Source organism: Toxotes jaculatrix, chromosome 3, assembly GCF_017976425.1.
Source record: "Toxotes jaculatrix isolate fToxJac2 chromosome 3, fToxJac2.pri, whole genome shotgun sequence".
Classification (NCBI taxonomy): Eukaryota; Metazoa; Chordata; class Actinopteri; family Toxotidae; genus Toxotes; species Toxotes jaculatrix.
Genome location: NC_054396.1, coordinates 8,825,651 through 8,851,467, shown reverse-complemented (window position 1 = coordinate 8,851,467; position 25,817 = coordinate 8,825,651). Strand labels below are relative to the sequence as shown.

Genomic DNA, 25,817 nt, shown 5'->3' with positions numbered 1-25,817 from the left:
GAGATAAATTGTTAACTTGTGTTTCTGGTTTTTCAGATGTCACAGTTCCATGTGTGCTGTCTTTCAGATTCAGCTTATTTCAGATTAAATTGCTTTGGCAACTTTGCTGTCGCTTTAAAATTGTGAGAGCAAGTTTGTACAAGTTTTCCAAAACTTGTAGTATTATTTAAAGTATAAATATGAAATGAGTTGGAACACACCGTATGTTTACTTACTTTCACTTTCAATTTGCTTTCATCTATACCAGTACAACATGCTCTGATTACATTTTGCAATAGTGGCTGTTACCCCAACAACGCTCTGTTTTTTTCTCTCTCTTCATCTCTGTCCTTCTCTCCCTGGCCTGGGAAAGCAGAACTCATTGGGGTGGTAATAAAAGACAGGTGCATTTTATTCCTTTTGAAAGCTCACTCTCATCTGACCACAGTTGGAAAACAGAGGTGTACTCCCTCTTGATCACAATAACACTCCACTTTCAGCAGGTTGGATACCAGACCCACAGTCCCCCAAATAAAGTTTTTCAATCATATGTGAGGACAGAGAGAATTTGCTCATGTCTGCCTGGAAGAGTTTCCACTGGAACATTTCTGTTGGCTCCATGTACTGGGCCTGCTTTATCAAGCACCAAGTGTGTGACTGGTCTGTACTTAAAACGTACACTGCTGGTCAAAGCTGCGGAGCGTACAACTTGTGTATGCAGCATTTGTGGGTTTATCTGCTCTATCATAAGCTGCAAACATTATCATGCTCAGGTAACACTACTACACTACTGCTTCATTACTACTGGTACTGTATGTGTGGTTACCAGCTGCATGGTACAAATACCTGTTCGTGACTGATACATCAGCTGTGTGAGCCGAGATGCAGTTAGATCAGACTTTACAGTAACAATAGAGACTCAGACTTTGGTTAAATAGCTTTCATTTGTCAAACTCATCCTTTATTCCTTTTTCCAGCCGACTTGCGGAGTTTTATCATTACCATTATCTTACAGTCAGCTGACTAGATGTATTGACGACCTGTTGTTTCAGAAATTACTGCCAATTTCAAGTGGTAAATCTGCTGTTGTTATCATTGTTGTTATCAAGCAACTGTGTTGTTTGTTAAAAGGAAAAAACTGTATCTGCAGTAAGGGTGGTGGGGTTTATTGTACAGTGAGTTAGAGTGAACTAATCATCTGTTCATGTACAGTATTTACAGCAGCATTATACTTTTACAGTGTTGATCACAGTATTGACTTGCCATGGATTTTGATTGAAGCTGTGTGAAGGAGTAATAAAAGTGTAGAGTCTGGTAGAAGTTATACACTTATGAAAAGTGACAAACTTAAAAAAAACTAAATAAAAATGTAAATGTCAGACCAATTAGATAGTTACTAAAGTATTATGTTGTTCACCAGAAAATGACTTTTTCCTGAATGCCTCCTCTTACTGTGTTATACTTGGTGAGAAAATAGCACGTTTCTTCTTTGTCACACTTGCTTTTGGTACATGTGGTCTTTTACCGGTTCATTGCAGAAATTTAATTTGCTCTGCTCAATTGAATTTACACTCGTTTTGAGAGCTTTATGTCTTTACCTTTGTTTTTAAATGGCCTTTAATAAAACTCAGTCGTCATAAAGACCTTAACAAGTTTTATATTCAGCTCTCAGAGAGCAGATGCAGCAGATACCCTTTAACTTAATCTACTACAGATTGAGTGTTTATATGAGGTCACCTCATTTGGACCAAGTGCTTAATAAGCTCATTAAGTGGCATAAACAGAGTTTACGTATTGTCTTTGTGCTCCGACTGACTCAGAGTTGGATAAGTCCAGTTTTCACCGATGTGCTAACGTAGTCTGATGGAACATGTTGGCGGAGGCGGCACAGATGGATGAATGATCCTGTTGTTGCGGTGATCAAAGACTGATGACACAACTCAGTGTCACTTTATTTATTTCCCTCTTTGGCTTTTGTTTTTGTTCCCTCTCATCTTGCTCTTTGCTCTGCCATTCCTGCAGCATAAGATGACAGGAAACTTGTGTGTGTGTTTGTGTGAGTGAGTGTGTGTGTGTGTCTGTAAAGTGTCTATGTGAATAACAGAATATACGTGTCTGTGTTTAGTTTAAATTATTGTTTTTGTGTATCTTTCTGTATGTGTGTGTTTATACAATGTATGCCCATTCCTGTTCATGTGTCTGCGTGTGTGTGTGTGTGTGTGTCTGTGTCTGTGTGTGTGTGTGGTCTGACTGTGTGTCATTTGCCCCTTGCCTTGGCACTACCATTGATTTCCTCCCACTGTAACTTCCTGCCTGAGGCGATTTAGTGTTTCCAGTGGCAACACTCACGGTCCAAGCATCAGCCTAGACCCTCCCTCCAACCCTCTATTCCTCTTTCCAAGTTTGCTCCATCCTTCCATCCATCTATCCATTCAGGACTGTCAGACCACAGCCCGTCTCATTCATTAATCATCAGCAGCGAGAAGGAACAAGGGAGCAGTCAGAGGAATGAGAAGAAACAGAGAAAGGTGGCAGGAGAGTGACAAGTGCAGGAGATTGGAGGTTAAAGATGAAACGTGAACCTCCAGAAAATCAGAAAGTAAAGCTGACATAATCCTGACAGTTCTGTTTGTTTGTTTTTACTGTGTTTTTCAGATCCCGTTCTCACTGGTGCAGTTTCCACTTTGGGAATATTTAAAGGTATGTATCAGACATTTCCATACAACTTTATCCCGCTCATTTTATCTCCTCTCTGTCTAAATTATCCATGTGTTTTATTCCTTCCTCATCTCTCCACTTTCCACCATTCCCCAGTACCATCATTTACAGTAATTATTCTCAGGGGTAAAGCTGTAGTTCCTGTGCTCTGATACAGTCAGAGCACACTCTGCATTACCCTGTATCATTGTGGCAGAAGAAAAATGGGACTTTTCGCCCCGTTTTAATGGGTTGTCACAACTACCATCAAACCAGCCTTCATTTTATCACGAGTTCTGAACATATCCAGTCCTTTTTTTTTTCATCTCTTTTGTGACCTCTTCCTTAATGTCTTTTTCCTCCCTTGCCACCCTCTGTCATTGCATTGTGTGGCCCTGAACACATAAAAAGCCATTTCTTTTTTGAAAGGACGGCGTTTTGTTGGAGTGACATCATGTCTCAAGGGCGCGAGAAAAAGGCGGACAGTCAAACATTCCATCAATGCTGGGAGCTAACGGCCGAGCTAAGGCAGAACAATATGTGGCACAGCTGTGCGTGTATATATGTATGTGTGTGTCTGTGCATTTGCGAGAGTTAGATTTTGTGGTTCACAAGTGTCTCTTTGTCCCTCAGTCAAAAGGCCTTCTCTCTCCAGGCCATCTGGACACGTCCGTTGGCGGAGAGCTGAACTGCTGGAATCTGGACCTCTCCTCTCCTCTCCTCTCCTCTCCCTCTCCTCGTTCCCAGATGTACAGTCCAGTTACCTATTAACATGGTGCTCTGAATAACAGTTACAATGGCAGAGCTTAACCGAGGGAAGAAAAGAAAAAGCAGCCACTTGCAACCAAACAGCTTTTTACTGCCATTCCTCCAGAGTGACCACCAGGACGTTCAGAGGCTTTCATAAACAAGAATAGCGTGATTTAGTTTAGAAAATGCCAGAGTGGAGGAATTTGAGAGAGTGAATGTGTGTGGCATGATCTCCCATCTGCTCTGCTGGATAGTAATGTGCTGCGTTGTGGCCTCTCTCTTTTTATTTCACACCGAGCCAGCACAGCTGTCAGAGAGAGAGAGAGAGAGAGAAAGAGAGAGAAAGAGAGAGAAAGAGGAAAAGGGAGAAAACCAAACCACCCAACTGCTGTAGGCCCTCTGGAAGAAGAGTCAGCAGACAAATCCTTTCGTAGAGTGCATTAAGTTCAACTGGTCATTTAATTTCTAGGATATCCTGGACAGGTCTGTTCCCAACAGGAGGAGCCAGGGAACTTGGTGAATTAATCGAGCAAGTCACAGGATATGAAAGAATTTGAAACACTGGCCACTGCGTAAAGATTTAATGCCTTTTCACACCAGATACCAATATTCATCTGAACAATTCTCACTCCTTTTTTCCACACATTAATTTCACAATATTGTGGTTTTCAATTGTGCAGTTTACCCCATCTGTTCTGACCTCAAAAACAACATTAGCAAAACAGGAGGGTGTAACACTTTTAGGTTATGATTGAACACCAAGAAAGAGCCACAAACAATTCAGGGAATTCTGCTTCACAGGCATGATGGGAACTCATATTAAACCGATGACCAGCTCTATCAAATGCAGCCTCCCCACACACAAACAGACAAACGCAGTATGTGATGCACTGACACATGCACGCAGACCCACCACCTCTTTCCTGTGGGAAGTTGTCCAGGTGCAAAGTCTGACCCTGACACCAGGGTTCAAAGGTCAAAAAGTTTGTTTTCCCAGGTTTACCCCTTATTATTTATTCATGAAACAGAGGGGGGAAAAAGGGAGGGCAAGACTTGAAGAGGAAGAGAGACGGAGAGGAATCCCCCAGTGCGAGGCCTTTGATGTGGAAAACAAAATCTCCTTTTTAATCTGCCCTCTAATGGAATACACATGACACATCCTGAGCTCGTACACGCTCTCTGCCGGTCCGGCTTTCTTCTGTCTTTTTTTTCTGTGTGTTTACTTGTTTGCGTTTGCACGCACACGTTTTTTTTTTGTGATGTCCACATGTGTGTGAGATAGGAGGAGAAAGAGATAACATGCTACAGATTGAAAGCGCATGAGGGGGGAGATGGACAAAGAAAATATTAGTAATCGCTCCATGCTGTTGCTCAATTGCTCTCCCTGAGAAGTAATCATACCTTGCGGTGCCTGAGGCAGCCCAGCTGTCCACGTGCACCTTATACAAAGACTAACCTTGCATAGTCGCCCTCCTCACTGCCTTGCTGAAACTAGTGGGGGGAGTAGAGGAGACAGCCTTCCTCCCCATTCTGAGTTCATTCTCAAAACAAAAACATCAGGTGGTTTCACTCAGTAGCCAGTTGCATTAGGGCAAGCAGCTCTGTGATCTGAGAGTTTTTGACACAGAAATCACTGCATTTGTCCCGTTTGACTTGGATTAAATATCACGTTTTACTTTCTCTATAAATCAACAAAATGCTGTGCCGTTAGTTTAGTTGTCGTTGTTAAGTGAGCTGTGTAGTCTCTTGGTCAATACATGAAGAAGTTAATTTTCCAAACTCTGCATTTATTGATGTGTACTTTGGACTAAAGTGAACTCAAATTGCACCCCAAAATGTACTACATGGTTCAAAGAATGGATTTTGGGCATCATAAATACCTAAAAGATGATATATTTTTCGTAGTACAATGCAGGAACTAACCACAGCACAGTTATTCTACAGTATTTTTTTCTTATTGTCCATAAACCACATTAAAAGAACCAAACCAACCATGTTTTGTCTGTACGTCCATCTCTTAGGAAACATTCCTACTAAAACTAAACAAATAGTAATCATTAATATAAAACAGTATGTGCATTTGTTGGACGCTGTTGTCAGCTGTGGCTTAATGCACTTTTGGTGCATTTGGGAGCGTTTATGGTAGCAGAACAGTGTGTGAGTGTATAATGTACTCAAAATAATCTACAACATTTACTGTGTGTTTGTTGGAATGAAGGAGTATGTCATCCAGTGCAACCATGAGAGTCACTGAAATTGATACTCACTGATGTTTTTAATAGTTTTTGGACAACAATGGAGTCTCTGTGGCTCAGAGGAATAAGAAATATCAGACTTTGGCTGCACAGACAATACACGTCAGTAGGATCAATTTATTGTCGTTTTGACCTTTCCAGGGGGTTGTTGACAATACGAAAACTATAGAAAATTACCAACCTTGTACTTAATTTATTTCTATACATCAATAGGTGAATGTACATAAATGCTGGGACTTTGACAGTCAGACAAAATGTGTAATGATAGAGTGCATAATGGAGTGGGAGCGCTGCAGCGTATTCTCTTGCCTCCCTCTCGCCCAGTCCCAGTTCTTGGGAAACAAGTAGCATGACATCACTGGGGAGAAAAGGCAACACAAAAATAGCTGGACAAGTCGGTTCCCAGCCGTGGGCCTGGACCCCAGACCGGACCAAGGTTCACAATGTGTTTTTAATGTGTCTGATATCTCCACTAACTACAATCTCCTCTCTCCTCCTCTTTGTCTCCCTCCCACTTTCTCCCTTTTTCTTGCTCTTTCATCATCCTCCTCTATCGACAACCCTCTCTTTCGCTCTCTCGACATTCTCTCTCGCTTTCTCCCAGACTCTGTGGTCGTGGAGGCAAGGTCACACGCTCGACTCTTGGCAGGCTGCAGTGTGCGGAGCTTTTGCAGGTGCAGGGGATTATATGCTGCTTTGGGGGAGAGGGAGGGAGGGGGGTGGGATGGAAGGAGGGAGGGATGGATGGATATGTGGATAGGTGAAACTTCTCTTGACCAGGAAGGCAGGACAAGTTCACCCAAAACCAAAACATTCTTGTAAGATTCCACAAAGGTGAGCTCAGCTGGCAAATCACATCCTCACCTGCACAGCAGATCTGCAGAAGAAAGGACGACGGAGGAGAAAATAAGGACAAGTAATTTAAGCCTTAAACACTTTTACCAAACAGCACTAAACTGATGATCCACAATACAGTGATGCTGCATCACTGAGAAAGGTCTCGTTACTAAGGATCTCAGGTCCTTCAGCCAATGAAAATCATACCACAGCAGACTTTATGGGTCTGTCTTATCCTGGATGAGTATCAGGGGAGACGCAGACAACTGGGGGAGAGAAAAAGGGGGATGAGAGGGGCCGATTCCTTGGTATGGGCCCCTGCAGCTGTGCGACCTCCTGAGCACTGGGGCCTGAAGCGGTTTAAGAGAGAGGAAGAAAGAAAGGAGCAGGGAAAGAGGGGAAAGGGAGTGGACTAAAAACAAGATGAATAGGGGAAAGGAAAAGGCAACAATTAGAGAGAATTAAAAGAGAATTACATAGTATGAAATGAGAGATACGTGCTAGATAAAGGCTAGAAGCTTGAGTGAAAGAAGTTCCCTCCTTACCAATTTTAAAATTATGACTTTGAGCACAGTCATGTTTTAAATGGTTTTAATGTAAGGAGTCTCATGTTGAGATCAATGTCTCAAAAACTAATGGGAAATGTCCCAGTGTCGTACTTAGCAAGGAGAAGGACAACAAACCTTTTTTTTTTTTTTTTTTTAGATTATTTTTTGGACATTTTTGCCTTTATTTGATAGCAGACAGTACTGAGTATAGAGGCAGACGGCCAATAAGGGGAGTGAGTGGTACGATGTGCATAAAAGGTCCCTCGGTGGAGTAGAACGGTTACCATTCACCTATCTGGGTGCCCCATGCTTGCTCTGTTAAGAAGAAAAAAATCTTTGTGAGTGCGTTTTTACTGAATCTGGTGTGATTGCCTTGGTCTGATAAACAAAGGCAGGCTCACAAAGTCGGTCACTCTCCAATCATGATATAGGCGTGAGTCTTTAAAAAGATTGGGGAGTGACGAGCTAAAGTTCAGGGCAGCTACAGTGTATGCGACCAAAAAACTTTAACGTAATCCTTCACTCTGTCGATGCGTTGATCATCTATCCCATAAAGAGTTCGACCTGCTTTCTCCAGGTCTCATCTTTAAAATCATAAAAATAAAACACTCCTGAGTCTGTTTTATGCCGACTGTCACTGAAAGGCTCAACTCTGATGGAGCACATACCCCAAGTATGTGCATTTCTATGAAAGTACTTTATTCTGCATGTAACTGTCCTGAACCATTTAGTCTTTAAAGCCTCTGAATGCCCATAGTGCATCCACACAGGTGTTTTCACTTAATGTGCCTTGTTAAACTGCGTCTCAGACTGTGGAGGTGTGTACAGACTGAACTTGATTGGCATCTTCCTCACTTTTATTGCATCTCTTAAAATGGGGCAAGTTACAGCATCTCTTATACCACACATTCTTATTGGTTCATGTTACATCATTACCAGCGTAGCTCAACCTGCGTGAGAATGCAGGGGCTGGAATTCAGTCGGTAATTTTTTTGTTTATTTATTTAACTGGGTTTATTTCAGTACGCGTGGAGCTGTGTATTGATGCTGTGAACTTGTTTAATGCCCTCAGGAACAATGAGTTGTCTTGTATAAAGTCACAGCATAAAGTGGTCAGATACTGATACAGAGACATGGCTTAGTTAAGAGCAAGGAAGCAGCAAAGACTTAATTCGTGTGTAACTGGCTAAATTGTACTTTGATGCTTTGGCAACATTGTTTTTTGAAACTTTTGTAATTGTAATGATAGAAATCCAATGGTATGCAGCAGCATAGTCTGTAGCTCGGTATGAAAAATGTGTCACATCATCTATCTTTCCACGCAGTCTTCACCTCTTTCGTGATGAAAAAGCAGAACCACAATCAAAATACATATATCAGAAGAAGAAGGACAGTTCCGCTCAGGAATTGGTCCATGGAGCTGTTATTGGACGGTCATAGCTTTCAGTCCATAACTCTTGCGACACTAGAACGTGCCAGACAGGACAGGAAGATTGAGGTTAGCTGCTCTGGGAGCGACGGAGAGCTGGGGATAGAGATGGAGGTGAAGGAAACGGCACCCTGAGGAGCTGAGGTGTGGCTCTGTGCCATCCCACCTGGACTCAGTCCACGCTGGGAAGAATAGAGGGAGAGAAAGAGGAGACAGGAGATGTGGATGACTAAGTGGCAAACTGAGACATGCAGAGAAAAGAGAAACCTGTGAGATAAGGGACAGAGCAGGGCGTGTCATTTTGGAAAACATGAGTTGTCAGACAGAGCTTTTCTTCGCACATTAGTAAGGTTCAACCTTTTGCAAGGCTTATGGCGATTAAAATCTTCATGATATTATGGTAACTTTATATTAAGTATGGATTTATATATTGAGTATTCAGCTCAAAGCCAGAATTGTTAATTGGAATACAAAAAATGACTGAAAAGTGTTGAACTTGGAGAATTAAAGACAACCTATTCCAAACGTAGAAGGAGGGGGGAAAAGGGGGGAATGGACTTGTGATGGGGCTGGGGGAGTATGGGGGTGTGGGTCCAGGGTAGGAGTCAAGTTCGCGTCCCTCCGCTGTCCAAGAGGGATTCTCAAGTTTCAGTCACTTCCCTTTACATTGCACTTCACACTCTCTCTTTCACTCGTACATAATCTGCTTGACACTGGAAATGCTCACACAGCCGCGTTTAATCATCGCAAATATCTCCACTAGTACCCCGCACTGACTTACGACGGACTTGACCCCGTTTGAACCGGCTAGAGAAAACTGCCTAGCCCGAGACGGGATTACATCACCGGCTCATTCTCGTCTAACCTTCATCACATCACATGGCATTTCCAGCCAAATTTAGATCCTCCAATTCAGCGCTCCGTGTGTAAGATTTATTGGGATAATGCATCCTTTTATTGCTCTCCAAGAATATTACAAACCGGGGCTACAGTAAGAGAGCCGTATCTTTTTTATCTGTGCTGAGGCTGCTGAGTTTTATCCGCCCAAGTAGGAGGAGAAAAAAAAAAGTCATTTAAATCTAGTCTTACAATCAGCCAGGGTTAACTGGTTAAACGTAACAGTGTGTTACACCATGCTGAGCCTAATGTTTTCCTGTATCCTCAGCTCACTTACAGTCACATTGCTCCTCGGTGGCCCATATGGATATGTTTACAGAGAACAGTTGCTATGTTTGTGGCAGAGTGACACACACACACACACACAGACACACACTGCAGCTCAGTGGGGACACCTCTGGATTGCACCGCCCATCCAGCTTCCAACTTGGAGTGTTGAAGGGAAGTTGGGGTGTAACTGCTCTAATAAAACTCTCGAAGGGAGTGTGTATGTGTGTTCATTTGCATCTGAACATATCCAAATACGTCTGTTTTTGTGCTTGTGCACACAAGCAGGTGTGCGTGTGTGTGTGTGTGTGTGTGCATGCCTGTGCTTGTGTGTGTAGTAGGAGGGAGTGAGTGTAGCTCAGGGGAAGGTGTGGGTTGGATGAGGCGGGTGGGGGTGGATAGAAGTGTGTCTGTCTGGTTTTTGTGGTCTAATAATGGGGAAAGTCTCTAATGGGGAATATTATCATTTTTATGAACTCATTGCAGAGCAGGGCCAAGAGTTCCACTGTTTATTGCTGAATTAATATGTTACTGTAACTGTGGTTAAGTAATTGGACTTTTATGGGTTTGTTTTTAATATATGTAAGACTAAGAGCAGAGAGAGGGCCTTTTATGTTTGCACTTTACTAAATGTGTTGATTTGTCTTTTGTAGGTGCGGTAGCAGCATTTGTTACCACTCCTCTTGACGTGGTGAAGACCAGGATCATGCTCGCGAAGGTACACACACACACACAGCACAACACTGGCAGTGACTTTTTAAACACTGCTGTCAGGTGATGCCTCGCAGGCAGAGAGCTGAGCGGGCCTTCAGCCTGAGCAGATTTCAACAGTGTCAGCACACAGGACGGAGCAGGCCGAGGTAGCACCGGGACAGTAGTGAGACATACACACGCATTTATCATCTGATGTGGACTATGGACAGTGTTGGGAAGACGTGTTTGTGGGCATGGTTAGTGTTAGGGTGAGGACTTGTTGCTGCTCCAGAGGAATTTCCATCTCAAGGCTGCTTGTCACTGAGAGGTGAACCAGAGGGCTGCTGTCCCTCCTCTACTCTGTATAAGTCCCTAACCCCCCCCCAATCTCTGTGTGTGTAGTGGTGTCCCTCCTCTTCCTCCCTTCTCTCCTGCTCCTCTTTCACTTCTGGCTTGCTCTAACTGTATGTCTGGCTTCTCTCACCATGTTCTGTGTGTGTGTGTGTGTGTGTGTGTGTGTCTGGAAAGGGTAGTGAGTTCAGAGCTACCCCAATTGGCCCCCCACAAACGCACACCGACTGTCCTTGGAGAAGACACAGTGCCCGCCCCCCCCCCCCCCCCCCCCCCGCTTTCTCCATCCTAATTAATGAGATACTGGAATTAACAAAACATTCAGTCAGTGTTGATCTTTTGCGAGAAGCTGTTGGCTGTAGGTGGAACAGCACGGTACAAAAGCTTCCTGTAAACGTTATCTGAAATGCAGCTGCTGTAATTTACCACCAGCAAAGGACTTGGCCTGTGCAGCCTCAGAGCAGTTCTGTTATAACTTTATAAGGCCAGGTTTTTGATTCACTTAAGGCACCACCAGTTAGCCGGGAAAAAAAGGCTTCATTTCGTGAGAATGAAACTTTTGTATTCAGTAAAGTAAAAGCGAGGAGCGCACGCTGATATTTGCCATAACTGCTTTCACTGTCAAACTGGAGGTGTCTATATTTAAAATATATCCACAAAGGCTTTTATTATTAGAATTTTTAATACGGTGACATTGTGATAACATTCAAAATGTACAATTTCACTTACTTGTACAGAAATTAAAATACCATTGTTACTAGATATTAGCTGTAATACCTTTGTTATCTATCATTATTTGACCTACCTGGTATATAAATTAGCATTGCAACTATTATTTTTATTTTCAATTTAGATTCTAATTATGTTTTCAGTTAATGATTTATCTATTACTGTAGTCTAAACAGTGTCAGGAAATAGTGGAAATTGCTCATCTCAATTTCCTAAAGCCCAGGGTAATGTTTTCATTCATTTTCCAGGCTCCTGTCAACACTGCAAAACCCAGACATGTTAAGTTTACTACCACACATGACAAATAAAAGTGGCAACTTGTCAAATCTGAGAAGCTGGAAACAAGAAAATGTATATATTTGCATTTATATACATAATTTATATATTTTTGCTTGAAAAATGGTGATTGATTATCAAAATAGTCCTGATTAAGTTTTTCAATCAGTCGATCGCCCAGTTGATTGGCTAATCATTTTAGCTCTAATAAGTGTGTGCTAAGAAATAAAATTGTACGCTACGCTTGTCAAAACCTTTTAAAAGTAACATGTCATTTTTAAAATTGTGTCCGACTGACGTTTGGTCCCACAGCAGCAAAGGATGACAGGTCCAGGCAGAGGAGACAGAGGGAGCAGGGCTGGTGTTGATGGGTATGGGCGCTTTGGATCGGGCGGAGGGGAGGAAGTGTGGGTGTTGGAGCTTGTCACATTAGTTTCCTTCCCACAGCAGCAGAGGAGAGGGTTCTTTCTTTTCTACAGCAGGAAAAAATGAAAGAGCCGTGTTGTACAGAAGGCAGTCTGGCGCAGGCGAGGCACACCAGGGCGGATGTCCAGGGCACAGCTGGACGTGTAAAGCCCCTCCAGGGCAGGACTCCTGCCACACCGCCCCGCCTGCAGCAGTGGCAGCAAGCCTGGCACGCCGCACTGCCGCTGCACGCCTCCTATGCTGCTACTGTACAACACTGCTCTTCTCCTCAGGCTGGCGTGAGAGAACCATACTGCTGCCATCACCGTCATCTTCAGTACCATCCACACATCAGAGTCAGGCAGACGTGTCCGAACATGTTCATGTCACTGTGTGAAATGGTTTGGATGCTATGTGGAGAAGTTCAGTGTGAAGCACTGTGAACAGGATTGTAAGGATTTTACATAACCAAGCAAACTAACATAAGCCAGAGAAAACTTATAGATTGAGCTGCATTAAGATGTTTTTGTATGTCAGCATAAGTTACACAGGGACTGTCTGTGTGTGTGTGTGTGTGTCTCAGTGTGTGTTTTGGACACCCTGTTCCTCCATTCCCTCCTTCCACCATTCCACAGCGGTAAAGGAAAAGAAAACTTGTCGGACGTGGAGAGGGGAGACTCATTTCTCAGCCGCCCTCAGCCACCTGTCTCCAACAGAAACATAAGGAATAGGGGTGTTTTGTTTTTTTAGCCTCTCACATGAAAAAAAAATGTGGGAATCTTCCTCTCATTCCAGGAGATCAGGGAGTCATGCTTTACAGTGGACATTTCAAACTGTTTCCAACATGCTCAGTGAACAGTGGTGTGAACTTGTGTGCGTGCATCTACACACATACTCCGACTTCTGTCCACTCGACCTCATTTTAGTCTGACCTCCACTGCCTCTGTCTTCTTCTTCTTCTCTCTCTCTCCTCTCTGCTGCCACCACCCGCCCTCACTTAATGGCCTTATCCTGCAGCTCTGCCACTCCACAGTGATGGATTAAAAACTCTCGGGCCAGCTAAGCCGTATTGTGTAAATAAAAGTGCTAGACGGACGGGTGTGGAGGAAGACAAGGAGAACTTGTTGAGTGTGTTTTTTTGGGTGGGCAAATGGCCTGAGCGGGTGCCTGGGTGGGGAGATGGAGGTGTCACCTGCGCTGACACAGCTGTCCATGAGGAGGAATGGAAGGAGAGACAGAGGAATGAAAGGAGGGTGGGAGGGGGAGTGGGGTTTGAGGGAAGCTCAGCTGAGGAAGCCTAAACAGGGTGTCTGTCCGAGGAGCAGGAAGCGAAGGAGACAAACCATCCGTCATCACACCTCTATTTGCTCTCACCCTCTCTCCCTCTCCCTCTCCCTCTCTCTCTCTCTCCCTCTCTCCCTCTCTCTCTAGGCCGGGTCGACTACAGCGAGCGGCAACATCCCAGTGGTGCTCTATGACGTGTGGAAGAGCCGAGGCATTACGGGGTGAGTGTGTGTCTTCCTTCTGGAGAAATGTTCAAAGGCCAGTTGTGATTGTTTAAAACCAAATGGCCTCTTTAAAAAAAACATTTTATCCCAACACATTTAAAAACCTTGTTTTTTACATGATTTGATTTAAGTCAGTCTGATCCCTCACGTAATCAAGTTTGATGTTAGAACCGCTACTCTGGCAGGGGAGGGTGTGAATTTACAGCCGCAGCTGAAAAATGAGTGGTATAAAAGCTTTTCCTGCCATCTCGCTGTACTGTCCTATTGATTAAGGTGTTACAGGGACCAAGTGGAAGGGTTTATTTGAGTGTTTTGATGTGTTTATGATGCTCACCAGACAAAAGGCCAGGTCTAATGGAGCCACAGAGGGCTGCCAGCTCTAAAACAAACCCTCAGCTACAGTGAACGATAGGCCATGTCTGTGTGCGAGCCACCGTCATTTAGTTAGGATGCACCTCGGCTTAATGCTCATAGCAGATTTGGTTTGGGACTGGGTCAAACACCAGTGGGACATCGCTCTCCCCCTCACACACAAACCTACAATGCACTGTATCATTGTTTGTTTGTGTAGCTGCAGTGCTGGAATCTAATCAGAGAGAAGTTACGTTTCCGCTTTGTGTTTAATATGAGCCTGAGGTGATTCTCCTCAAAGTGCTATAAAATAGTAACAGCCTGCGCCTCATTTTTAGGAAAGATCATGTTTGAGAATGATTTCAATCAAGGTCACAGCTCGACATTAGCCCATGTCTACCTGTCTGGGACAAGTGGATGTTTTTTGGGGGGAAAGTGGAAGAGAAATTTACTTGAAGGTTTACTTGAAGGAAACTACCTGACAACTTAAAAGTGCAAAAAATATCTGTCTTCATGTTGTGTGCCACTCTTTGCACAGCTATTTATTTAGATTCATTTATTCCCCACAATGCAAACTCAGAGTGCCTTGATTAACCAGTCAGGAGCTGATGTATTGTGCCGCAGGAAGTTCAAACACCTTCACCTGAGAACAGTGGCAGCGTTGTTCCTTCAGGCTCTACAGCCCAGCCAGTGGATAGGGGTAATGTTCTCTCAGCTTCTGCCAGGGGGGGGCTGATGTTAGTGATGTTAGCAGCTGTGTAATCCACTATAACGCCGTACACGTCACATTATACACTTCTCTGTGTACAATAACTATAACGTTAGCTAAGCACCAACCTAGAGAACTGTGACCTGCTCTCCCTGAATCAGTCACATTGACCCAAAAATACATTTTGAGATCGACTGTTTTATAGATCTCAATCATTGTGGAAATGGGCGCACAGGCTTCATTTCCACACCCACAATTATCCGTAAATGGATCACTGAAAAGAAAAACTCCTACATAGCACCTTTATACTACCTGTGCCACTAATTCATCACATGTAAACATATAAACCATCATTGAAGTAACATCTCAGTCATCATTTGTCAAGTTTATTTATCTCACCTTATATTTCATGTCCGCCTCATCATTTCACCTGCAGTTATCTCTTGAAACTGGTGCGTACATCTCGTCTGAAGTATGTGTGAGGTACACAAATTCTTACCTCTCATTCTTCCTTTATAAATACCATCTATACACCTGGACCCTGGTGTGCCACAGAGTTTTGTCTGTAAATACCCTGTTCAGCCTTTCAACGTCTGCATTTGTAAACAAAATGAAAAAAAGTAAATGATTGTCATTGTTTACCCCGTGCCTTTGTGTCTGGACAAGTGAAAGGAAATTTTAACGTCGAGACGTGGAGGTGATAGCTGGCAAGCTCTGACTACAAATCCCACTCTCCCAGCTGCAACAGCAACCAAGTGGTAATGTTCAGGAGAGCTCTTTGATGCCAGTCCCCACCTCTGCCCCACACCTTTGATGTTTTTTTTTTCTCTCTTGTCTCTTTCTCTCCTTCTTCATCTCCTCCAGCTGTCCTCCCTGGGCTCAGCGGTATCTCCTTATTACAGAGCCCAGTGAATGTGCACCATAAGCTCTGCAGCACGATGAGCTCCTGAAAATCTTTCTCTCCCCTGATATTGATGTAACCAGAGAAGGTGGAGAGAGCAAACTAAGAGAACGAGACAAGAGAAAGAAATGCAGAGACAAAGGAGAGTGTGTAGAAAGTGAAAGGTTGGGGGCATGGAGGGGGGGGGGGGGGGCTGTTGTTCTGCAGGGCCAGAGGCCTGGTGGTTGCGCTGGTGCATGCCTGATACAAATTGCTGGGGCTTTAAAGCTGTAATTATGGTAATAGGCCCAATTGCAGTGTAGTGAAGCTCTAAAGTGCTTCCATGTGTGTGCCATGCCCCAGAGACCCCGGGCGAGCAGAGAGCGGTGGAGATCACACGCCCCCCCCCCCCCCCCCCCCCAACAATAACCTGCAAAACCACCAAACTGCACCAGGAATCATGTCAAAATAAAGACTCACAGGCAGCATGTCCTCCAGGGTGTGTCTGCTTTGGGCCTTATGTAAACCCGAATGGAAGAAAAGTAAACAAATGACAAGTTTGTACAACATGCGCACAACAAAGCAGAGTGTCTGGAAGTTTGTGGTAAACCTTAATTGTACATTTTATGGCATCGGCAATCTTTGTTTTTCAGCGTAGGAAGTTTAGTTGACGAAGGTGAGCCCTTTGCACTTACCCATTTCAAAGGCACATCTCGATTAATATAAATGTGATTGTACCGAGTAGAGTCGTAGGGTGCAGTAGGACACACTGATGACACAGTGATGAGCAGCTCGCTCCTGTCAACCTGTCTGCTCAAGTGAAACAGAGACTTTGTACTAGCGAAGATCCAGAAGGTCACCATGTGTAGTATTTCTGCTTTATAAAGCAAAAAGCCTATTTTTTTTCTTTCATTTTTTTTTTATTGGAGATTCCATGTTAATCAATTCTCTGCCTTTGGTGATAACAGCCTAGGTTTCAAAGTAAAGAGGGAATTCATTCTCAACATTTGCTAAATAGATTTGATACAGCTGTTTGAAGAAATCGGGAACAACTGGAAACTCTTAAAAATGTCTCCGTCCTCCAAAAATGGACCACAACAACTTCTCTTTGAACAGAAACTTAAAACTGATTTGCGAAATTAGAAAACACAGATGAAAGATAAGGCTGGCGGTCTTCTTTATTTTGGTTATTGTCAACATAAAAAATACCAAAATCGGTATTGGGTTAGTCTCAACACATTAACCTGTGAGTTCTTACTGAAGATAGAAATCTTATAAAACAGTAACAATTATTGATTTAGTGTTTTTTAAGGCTAAATAGTCTCCTGTAACAGCTGGGTGCTGTCTGCTTTCAGCAAATCTTACTCATACAGGAGTAAACAGTTGATTTTTGGAGACTTTCTTCAGCTGCAGATTTAGTGCAGCGGTGAGTATTTACAACAGCAGGACAGATGTGGGAGTCAGTCCAAATAAACTATAGGACCCATGTTCATGTTAATAAAGAAGCGTGTCACCCAGTGCGGTAATGTCGCTCTGTGATGTGTTTCTAAGAGTTTAATAGAGGAATAAGGAATAGACAATAGGAAAAACAGAATTTTACCAGACTTATCATTTAAACAAATGATGCTCAGCTGCAGAGGGACTGAGATGAATACAGTGGTGAGAGGGTGTATTGCTGGCAAAGATGTGTGACGTTCTCCTTTGCCAAAGAACAGCCCCAGTCTCTGTGTGTGGGTGTGTGTGATTGTGGTGTTTGGGTGGACACATTTTTGTGTTTTTACTCAAAAGTGCTAGAACATCTGTGATTTGATTTGTCTGTTTTTTTATTATTATTATTATTATTATTATCATCTACCTTTTTGTCTAAGAAATTCAAGTAAACCCAGCTCCATCAAAATATCAAACTGTCTCTGTTTTGATCACGATCCACGCAGGCTAGGACTGGTCTCTGTCTTTTAAATGTGTCCTATTAATTACAGCCTCAGCATTGTTCCTGCACAAGTGCCAGAAATGTTCTCTCACTGCATCTAAAGATTCCCCCCTCCTTTTCCCCTACAAGAGCAGCGACGTCTTTCTAAACTGAAGCCAAAACATTTTCTTTGAGCACATCTCTGTTCTTCCATATGCTCCCGCTGTCAAGCCTTGAAACTATATTTAGTCTGATTTCCTCAGGAGAGGCGTTTGGCGGACAGTAGGGGGATGACAGCTCTCAGCGGCCGGCCAGGCCGTGATGTCAGAGTGAGTCAGGGAGCCGAGGGGAATATTGGAGCTGTGCTCTGACGTCTCAGAGTCCACAGGTGGGCCTGATCCCAGGCAGGAAATGTAACGCCAGTTCACAGCTGAGACAAAACAAGAGCGTTGAGTTTAAAATTAGTTCATTCCTCACACTGCTGGCAATCACATGAGAAGGTAGAATGGAATATGTCAGGGCTTGTTGTGTCTGCTGCGTGGTTGTTTAGATGTACAGCTGCCCAGTGGGCAAGTTTTCCTCTCTTCACTTTTCTCTCTTTCTGTCATTAGATTTTGATTAGCTTTGGATCATATTTAGTAGTGTTGTGTGGGTAATGCTAAGTAGTTGCCTGGAGGGGGCCTGTGGCTTGGGTTTCAGCAGATGGTGATAGATAGCTGTGGCGAGCTGGAAAGAGCACGCTGAAGGGCAGGACAGCAACCTCTGACTAATGTCTCTGCGTTTATTTGGAGCATTTACACCAGCCCGTGCTTACACAAACACACTTGGATTCTCACACACATACGCACTCTTTGTGTCTGTCACACTCACTAACCATACACAGCTAACACCTCACTGGCTGCCTTTTAGAAGATACGGGGTTCACCACCCGATCCTGGCTGGGGGGGGGGGGCTCTCCGAAGTGTGGAGTTGTGTGAATGGTTGGAAAGTTTGGGAGATCCCTGACATACTTGGTACCTTGTGTAATTCTGCAGTCAACAAAAGTGATGTACAAGCAGTTAACTCCATTTGTGACCCAGATCTTAAATTTCCAGCAAAAGAGCTGCACTTTAGCAGCCAAAGATAGGAGCAGTGTAGGTCAGTGCAAAGAAATAGACGGCAGCATGTGGACCTTGAAGAGCGTTGTAGGAAAATATCCGTTTATTTGAGAAGAAAAGACGCCTTTCCCATGTTCACTTGAAAGCTGAGCAAGTTCATTCTTGACCCACTTGTCTGCTATTCTTGATCTCATGAGGCTGCTTTGAGCCAAATCCTAACATGCTAATGTTTGTATCATTTTGACCGTGTGCCCCATCTTGGTTTAGTCTGAGCACGAATGCCATTATCTTTGATCAGAAACCAAAGTGAAATGTTGATTTGATGTTGGGGCTGAGGGAAAAGTTAAAGAACAGGTTCCTACTCTCCACACTGACCCTCGGGAACACAACTATGCTGGAAGATATGGGGGTCATGCACACTCCAACGTTTGTCTGAGGCTCAAGTGAAGCTTTATCAGTCCCACAAAGCTAAAGTTAGTCAGTTTTGTACAGATGCTCCTCTTCTTTTTTGGCCTGGATCGAAGTTTCTTGGCGAGTGGTGGCGGAGGGATACCTTATAGCTGTCTCATGTAGGTCTTGTAGTTGCAAGCTTATTACTCACTCGTTACAGAGTGAATCAGAGGCACAATACAAGAACAGTTAGGTCGGACTTTGTATTTGAAGAGGAATTCACATTATATAGTGAAGCCTACATGTATGGGAGATATCTTTTGGAGATATCTTTGTACAGACATTTGTTTCTGCAAAGCTGCCACATATAATGTCACTGTTATACACTAGGTGAGCTGTTGACTCTAACGCAGTCATTGTAGCAACAATATATTGCAATTACATCTTGACAGACCTTCAGTTTGGTTGATGTATTTTTTTCTGTTGTCAGCTCAACTGGTGATGGCACAGCCGTGCTCTTCAGACGTTTCTCTCACAGAAACTATCCTCCTGTGTTAATCATCCTCTGAGAAATGGGCTCCACATACATGTAGCTCCCTCAGCTTTGCAAATGGTATATTTAAGTCCATTTTTCCCACTATTAGCTGCAACTTGGTCTTTTCAAGATCTCTCTGGGGAAATCTAGGGAATGCTTTTGCTCATCGCCTGTTTCTTTTAGAACACCCTGGATAAACAGAGACACGAACCATGTTCAGTGTCTTATAAGGCACAGATGAGGCAAGAACGAATCGAGGGGGTCTGGAGGACAAGAGAAAAAAGCTGGATCGACTTGGAGATGTCATACACGCACAAATATAATCCAGACACACTGTCAGTGCAGGTTATTTGTGCGCACAATTGTTCCAGCTATCAGATTTGCAAAATACTAATTAACGTCCTTGTTCAGAGCACAACTTTGAGAAGTAAAGACTAATTAACAACAGTAAACCTACACACAACTGCTGTACTTTGAATCAAATTGTATATCGATCCATCCAGTCGTTGATGAGAGATTTCACTCTGAACCAGAAATGTGAGCTCATTGTGGGAAAGTCAGGGGATCACCAAAGTCATCAGAATACATCGTCTGGGGACCATGAATGTTTGTACAAAGTTATTTCACTGGACATGTGAAAACTTCGACCTGCTGGTGGAGCTTTGGGAGGAACTGGGAAGTACAAATGTTTGCACAGAATCTCATGGAAATCGATTCAAGTCTGTAGTTATTGAGATATTTGGTCTGGACCAGTGGACCAGACTACAATATTTGCAATATTTCAAAAGTCTTGTAAAAATTAAAATGGACAGAAACACAAGTACTAACACACAAAGCAACGCAGATGATGAATGCAGACAGACATTTTGTGTGCGTAGACAGTTTCTTGTATTTTCTCTTCACACACACACACACACACACACACACACACACACTCAGAGAGGCACACATCCACACGTACAATACTCTTCATCCATTACATCTGGCTTGGATGGTTCCAGACCATGTGAGTGTGGGGGCGTATTGGCAGACAGAAGGTGTTGGTAGGCAAGTACACGGCGGGAGAGAGAGAGACAGGGAGAAATGGGAAAATAAAAAGAGAGAGAGAGAGACACGAAAAGGCAGATGAACAGACGGGACAAAGTGAGCACGTGTCTGAGAAGTGGATGACGCAGCAAGAAAAGGAGACAGAGGAGAAATCCCCGAACAACTGAGCCAGCTGAGGGGGCTGTCGCTGGACACGGAGACAGAGAGAAATGGATGGATGGACAGCAGAGGGACATGTGTGGATGTCATCTGGACATCAGTCATGCACAGACAGAGAGAGAGAGAAATAGAGAGAGGGAGGGTGAGAGCTCCAGGGAGGCCCTGGGTGGGGGCTTGAAGCCTAATCTTAAAAACAGCTGTGTGAAGGGGGGGGGGGGGGGGGGGGCTTCTTGGGAGATGGGTGCTCTCTCATGTCCCATCACATCCTCTGACCCCTGCAACGTCAACAGCTTCTCGCTAGTGCCCCCTTTCGCTCTTTGTAATGTGGGCTTCGCCAAAGAGGCCTCATGTTTGACCCCACTCCCGTGGACCCTCTGCACCCGAGCGTGAGGCTCTGCTTCCACGAAGTTGCCGTAAATCACTCACAGATACTGTCGATCAGCGGAGTGATACACGATACGGTGTGGGCTGCCCTCAGCTCTGTTCACAGCATTTCTTCATGCAGGCAAACAACTCTGGGGGAAATGTGCAAGAATTTCCAAGTACAAAAATAAAAAAAGAAATCTACTTCGTCCTGAAACACCTCCCTGGAAATGAGGTTCGGGTGTGTGCATGTGGCAAAGCTAAAAAATTCCAAGCATGTCGTGCAACATGCTTCCATAATCAGGTTTATCCCTTTTGTGCTATTCATTCTTTCATGTCACCTCTTCTGTTGACTTTTGTTTTCTTTTTGTTCTTAGTAAGGTCTACACTGAGTTGTGAGTGATTGGAAGTAGCACTGAGTCTTGCGCAGAGCCTTGCTGCTTGTTTTCACACCACCAGCGAAAATAAACTCAGTTAATGTCATTGGCTTTAGAATGGAGATATTGAGGGTCTGTTGCGACATTTCTTAATTAGGCTCTTTTACAGTGGTTGCATCAGTCTTGCTTGAACTCTGTGTTAAAACTAGCCCCAAGGTCTTAAGCCACGAGAAGCTGTGCTGCTAATTTTCTGCAAGCTGTTCTGAAGTCACTGTCAAGTCAATTTGCATAAAAAAAATAAAAATAAATAAAACAAAAACATATCCTGAGACCTGGGCATATTGATGAAAGCAAAACGCAACAAAGTGCAGTGGAAACAAACTGATCAGGACGTGCATGAAGCATGTGACTTAAAATGTCAGGCAGCGGGCGTTTTTTTTTAAAAATTCTTATAATTTTTTTTTTTTTTTACACTGTTTTACATTGAGCTGTTCTTCCCTTCTTTTTTTCCGCAGTCTGTTTGCGGGCAGCATACCCAGGATGACCTTCATCAGCATCGGCGGCTTCATCTTCCTGGGAGCCTACGAGAAGGTCCGCCGAACTTTACTGTAGCAGCACGGCCTCTCTGACTTGTCCTGAGGCCCCGACCTGGCGGAGGAACCGCAGGGAAAGCATCTTCTACTTCTCTGAAAGTAGCACCCTCGCTTCCCTGGAGAGGCCCCTGGGCGTCCATGTTGCTGGCCCCCCCCCCCCGAGCACCAGGTGTGGTGCTGCTCGGGGGAGAGTTGTCCACGAGCCCGATCACATTACCCAGCATTTCTGCTCATCAGTGCCCTGCAGATTGAGTTCAGGAGCCTCAGTCCCACTTGTTTAACAGCAGCAGTGGTTTAATGAAACAAAGCCAGACCCTGTCACACAGGACAGGCAATGAAGCCTCTTTTATTATCGAATGCGTGTGTGAATGAGTTATGCTTTTAAAGATGCTTTTTCTACTCCGAGTGGTGAGTCTTTCAGGTCCCTGTGGGCTGCCCATTGTGCTTTCTAAAGCCTTTTCTGCATCATTTCATGATTATTTTAGTGTTTTATCCATATTTTCTTCTCTCTATTAAGCCAAACCACCTGTGTTAAAGACCCACCAGAGAGACGCAGTAATACCTCACCATTGTTACCTTCCCTCTGGAGCACAACTGAGCACATCCATCTGCAACAGCTTTAAATTTATACTTAAGATGCTGCCAACAATAGACCACTTTGTTAAATTAACAAGGCTTTCGTTTTATTAGGAGCCCCAGGTGTCCTGCACGAGCCTTTGTATTAGTAGTTTGGGAAATATTTATTTGTTTATTGTGAAATACTGTTAGTAGCTGAGTGGAAATGATTATCTGGTATTATACTTATGATGTTTTTTTTTGGTTTTTTTATTAAGGAACAATTCCTTATGAAAATGTATCTGATCCAAGCTTTGGATCAGATAAACCTTTTATTTTTTCATATATATGTAGTTCCTTTCCTTGAAGGCACCATTAGATGAATGAGGGAACATACAATAATTCCTCCATCCAGATCACAAAGATACTCACAGTAAGGAGTGAAAACATACTGTTATTGTTTTTTCCACTTAATAAGTTCAAGACATAGTTTGACATTTTGGAAAATGCTTTTATTCGCTGTCTTGCTGAGTTAAATGAGAAGATCGATGAAGCTACTGCTTCACTGAGATTACAAAGAAACTCACTATCCCACTTACTCTTTATGGTATCCAGCCAGTCACAGTTCTTATTGTGTTTGCTAAGGTTGTAGGACTGAAACCAAATCTGTCTGCATGACTTCATCACCTTTGGGTAAGTGGGGAAACTTTGGTTTTGTTCCTGATGCGTGTTAATTGACCATTTAACTATCAGTAAGTTATGAAGATGCAACGTGAAGTACAGATGTTAATTCCAGCTGGCCTCAGACAGGAAATGATGTGATTCTGCCGGGAAAGATGGTGATTAATAATTACATAACTGTAATGAAATGAAATTAAATGAATTATGATGCAGCTAATGAGTTAAACGTGTAAAAAGAAGCCTTCTTCTGAACCGGCCAACTGTGTAAGTGTTGATGGTCTCCACTTTCCACCAAAATAAGAGTCATTCAAGAAAACTTATTACAAGATTAACAAATTACTCCTCTACGTCAGATTGAAGAAGGATTAACTTAACGACAAACGCAGGAACATTGAACCTGAGTATCCGTGTTTTCCCTTCTCCTTTCCAGTGAATTAGCTCAGTGTTGTCCTTCAGCAGTCAGTACGGAGGTATGCCGAAGACTTGGTAAATCCCGGTGGGGGCAGAGGGAGACGGATGGCCTCACAGGTGGGAGTGTTTGTCATGCTGCTTGTCACTGGGCTGTTGGGACAACAATGGTCGGCGTGTGATTGGTGGAGGCCACGGCCGGGGGCATGTCAATCATCCGGTGACAAACATCCATCTGGAATGCACATTCTGGCCAGGCACTGACCCTCAGTCAGTCCTGACTCAGTAGCAAATATTTTAAACAGCTCACAGAAGGAAAAAATATGCCTGCTGTCTTTGGAGCTTCAGGGAGCCAGGAGACATTCCTGGTTGGAAGATTAGCATTGTATGTGTGTGTGTGTGTGTGTGTGTGCGATTGTGGTCCAGGCACAAGCTACTTGACTGCTTTGAAGATCAAGGTCTCTGAGTTTCATGTCTTTGTGCATGCTCCATTTGAATTGATGGCTTCTCCATAACCACGCTGACATGTGAGCGGTGCTAAATGCTAACTCAGCTGTTTGCGATAACTGTTGTCACTAAAAACATTTTGTATGTTTATACAGGTAGAAACACAGAAGGAAAAAAGAAGAAGGAACACTTGTTATGATAGCAAAATGTGATTTTTTTTTATTAGACACTTCAATGCCATGTTAGACACTTCACGGTTTCAGCTTTGACATTGGTACAACAGATTTGGACAGTTTGTCTCAATAAATTACTCAGAACATGAACTGCACCTCACTCCCTCTTGTCCCTTTTACCTGCTACACTGGTACTGGTTTTCAAACCAGTGCTCTCTGATTGGTCTTGCTGGTAAAATCACCTGTGACAGGTGTAACCAGAGGAGCGTGTCCCCCAGCTTACCTTGATAAGGCCACCGGTAACAGAACACAGTTCAGACAGGGGGGGACGCGCTTTAGACGGACATTAGACATTGTAATTACTTTGACAGATTTTTAGACCCAGTGTGTGCAAGGGACTGTGACAGGTCGAGGAGCATCTGACTGCATTATTACCTCCAAGTTTGGTTAGAGCACATTTCACAAGCTTTCCCACTGTTCACAGCATGGAGCCGCACCTTTTTACAGTCACCTCACGCATGAAATGCTGTTCAACTGCAGTGAAGCCGAGGACGTTATTGTTAGGATGTGGTGGTGTGACAACAGGTGGAATACTGGCCATTTGCTTCTGAATGCACACCGAACGGTGGACCGAGAGGCACATTACAGCAGTAACATCAACGTGACACAACACTACATCATTCTCCCTGATTCTCTTTTTTTTTTTTTTTTTTGCGTGTGTTTTAAATTCAAAGCAGAAGAATTGTTTAATTAAGTATCTGGGCCAATTACATGTCAGTGTCTGAGCGCACGTAACTGTAGGCTTTATGACAGATGTCCTGTGTCCATACTGAGAGATCGTTACCAGCTCGTTTACAGCTGTTTGCTGATGTTTGTCCACATTTGGTTGCAAACTTGTGCCAAAGTCGCTCTGCTGGGCAAATAATCTTTTCTCCCAGCTCGCTCAGAGCAGCTTTGCAGTAACGTGTAGGATATATCGTGAAACAGGTGGAAGAGCCTTAATGTTACAGTATCTACTGACGACTTTACCGCGTCACAATCTGTGGAATGTCTCCTCCCGCGGAGGAGGTTCCTGCATTCCTATTGGCAGATGTCCTGTACGCAATCTGCTTGTTTATGAAGCGAGTATAAAAAGTGCTTTAACTGACCTCCCTCTGATATCCCACCATCTGACGTACCGAAATCATTTACATCAAAGCTCTTCCTTCATACGAGTGTGAATTGTAAGGCCATGGTTGGCAACGTTTTTCCAAAAAAAAAGAAAGAAAAAAACATTCAAGTGCAATCAAGTGTTTTGTTTTGTTTGCTATAAAGAGTGTACCAGTATCTCTCACAAAAGTCTCTTGATATATGCTATTACAAGTTGAGTTTTCTTTGATCATGCAATAAGGCACCGCAGCTGAATGTTGGTAAAAGCTGAAAAGGCTATTTTTTGTTTTGTTTTGTTTTTTTTTGAAGAAAAATAAAAATACCATCACTCCTTTCTTTGTCATGCACATAAATTCAAATACTCTTTTGTAAA

The 25,817-nt window shown here is 43.5% G+C and overlaps 1 protein-coding gene across 1 annotated transcript in view; it reads left to right on the top strand.

The window, feature by feature from the left end:
* Positions 1 to 24,821, top strand: part of slc25a26 (solute carrier family 25 member 26) — a 55,409-nt gene extending 30,588 nt beyond the window's left edge. The window contains exons 6-10 of the mRNA XM_041033295.1: positions 2,635 to 2,679; positions 6,286 to 6,355; positions 10,313 to 10,377; positions 13,545 to 13,618; positions 21,954 to 24,821. Of these exons, the coding sequence (XP_040889229.1) occupies positions 2,635 to 2,679; positions 6,286 to 6,355; positions 10,313 to 10,377; positions 13,545 to 13,618; positions 21,954 to 22,050 (351 nt within the window). The 3' untranslated portion in view covers positions 22,051 to 24,821. The remainder of the gene's footprint in view (positions 1 to 2,634; positions 2,680 to 6,285; positions 6,356 to 10,312; positions 10,378 to 13,544; positions 13,619 to 21,953) is intronic.
* The last annotated feature ends 996 nt before the right edge of the window (positions 24,822 to 25,817 follow it).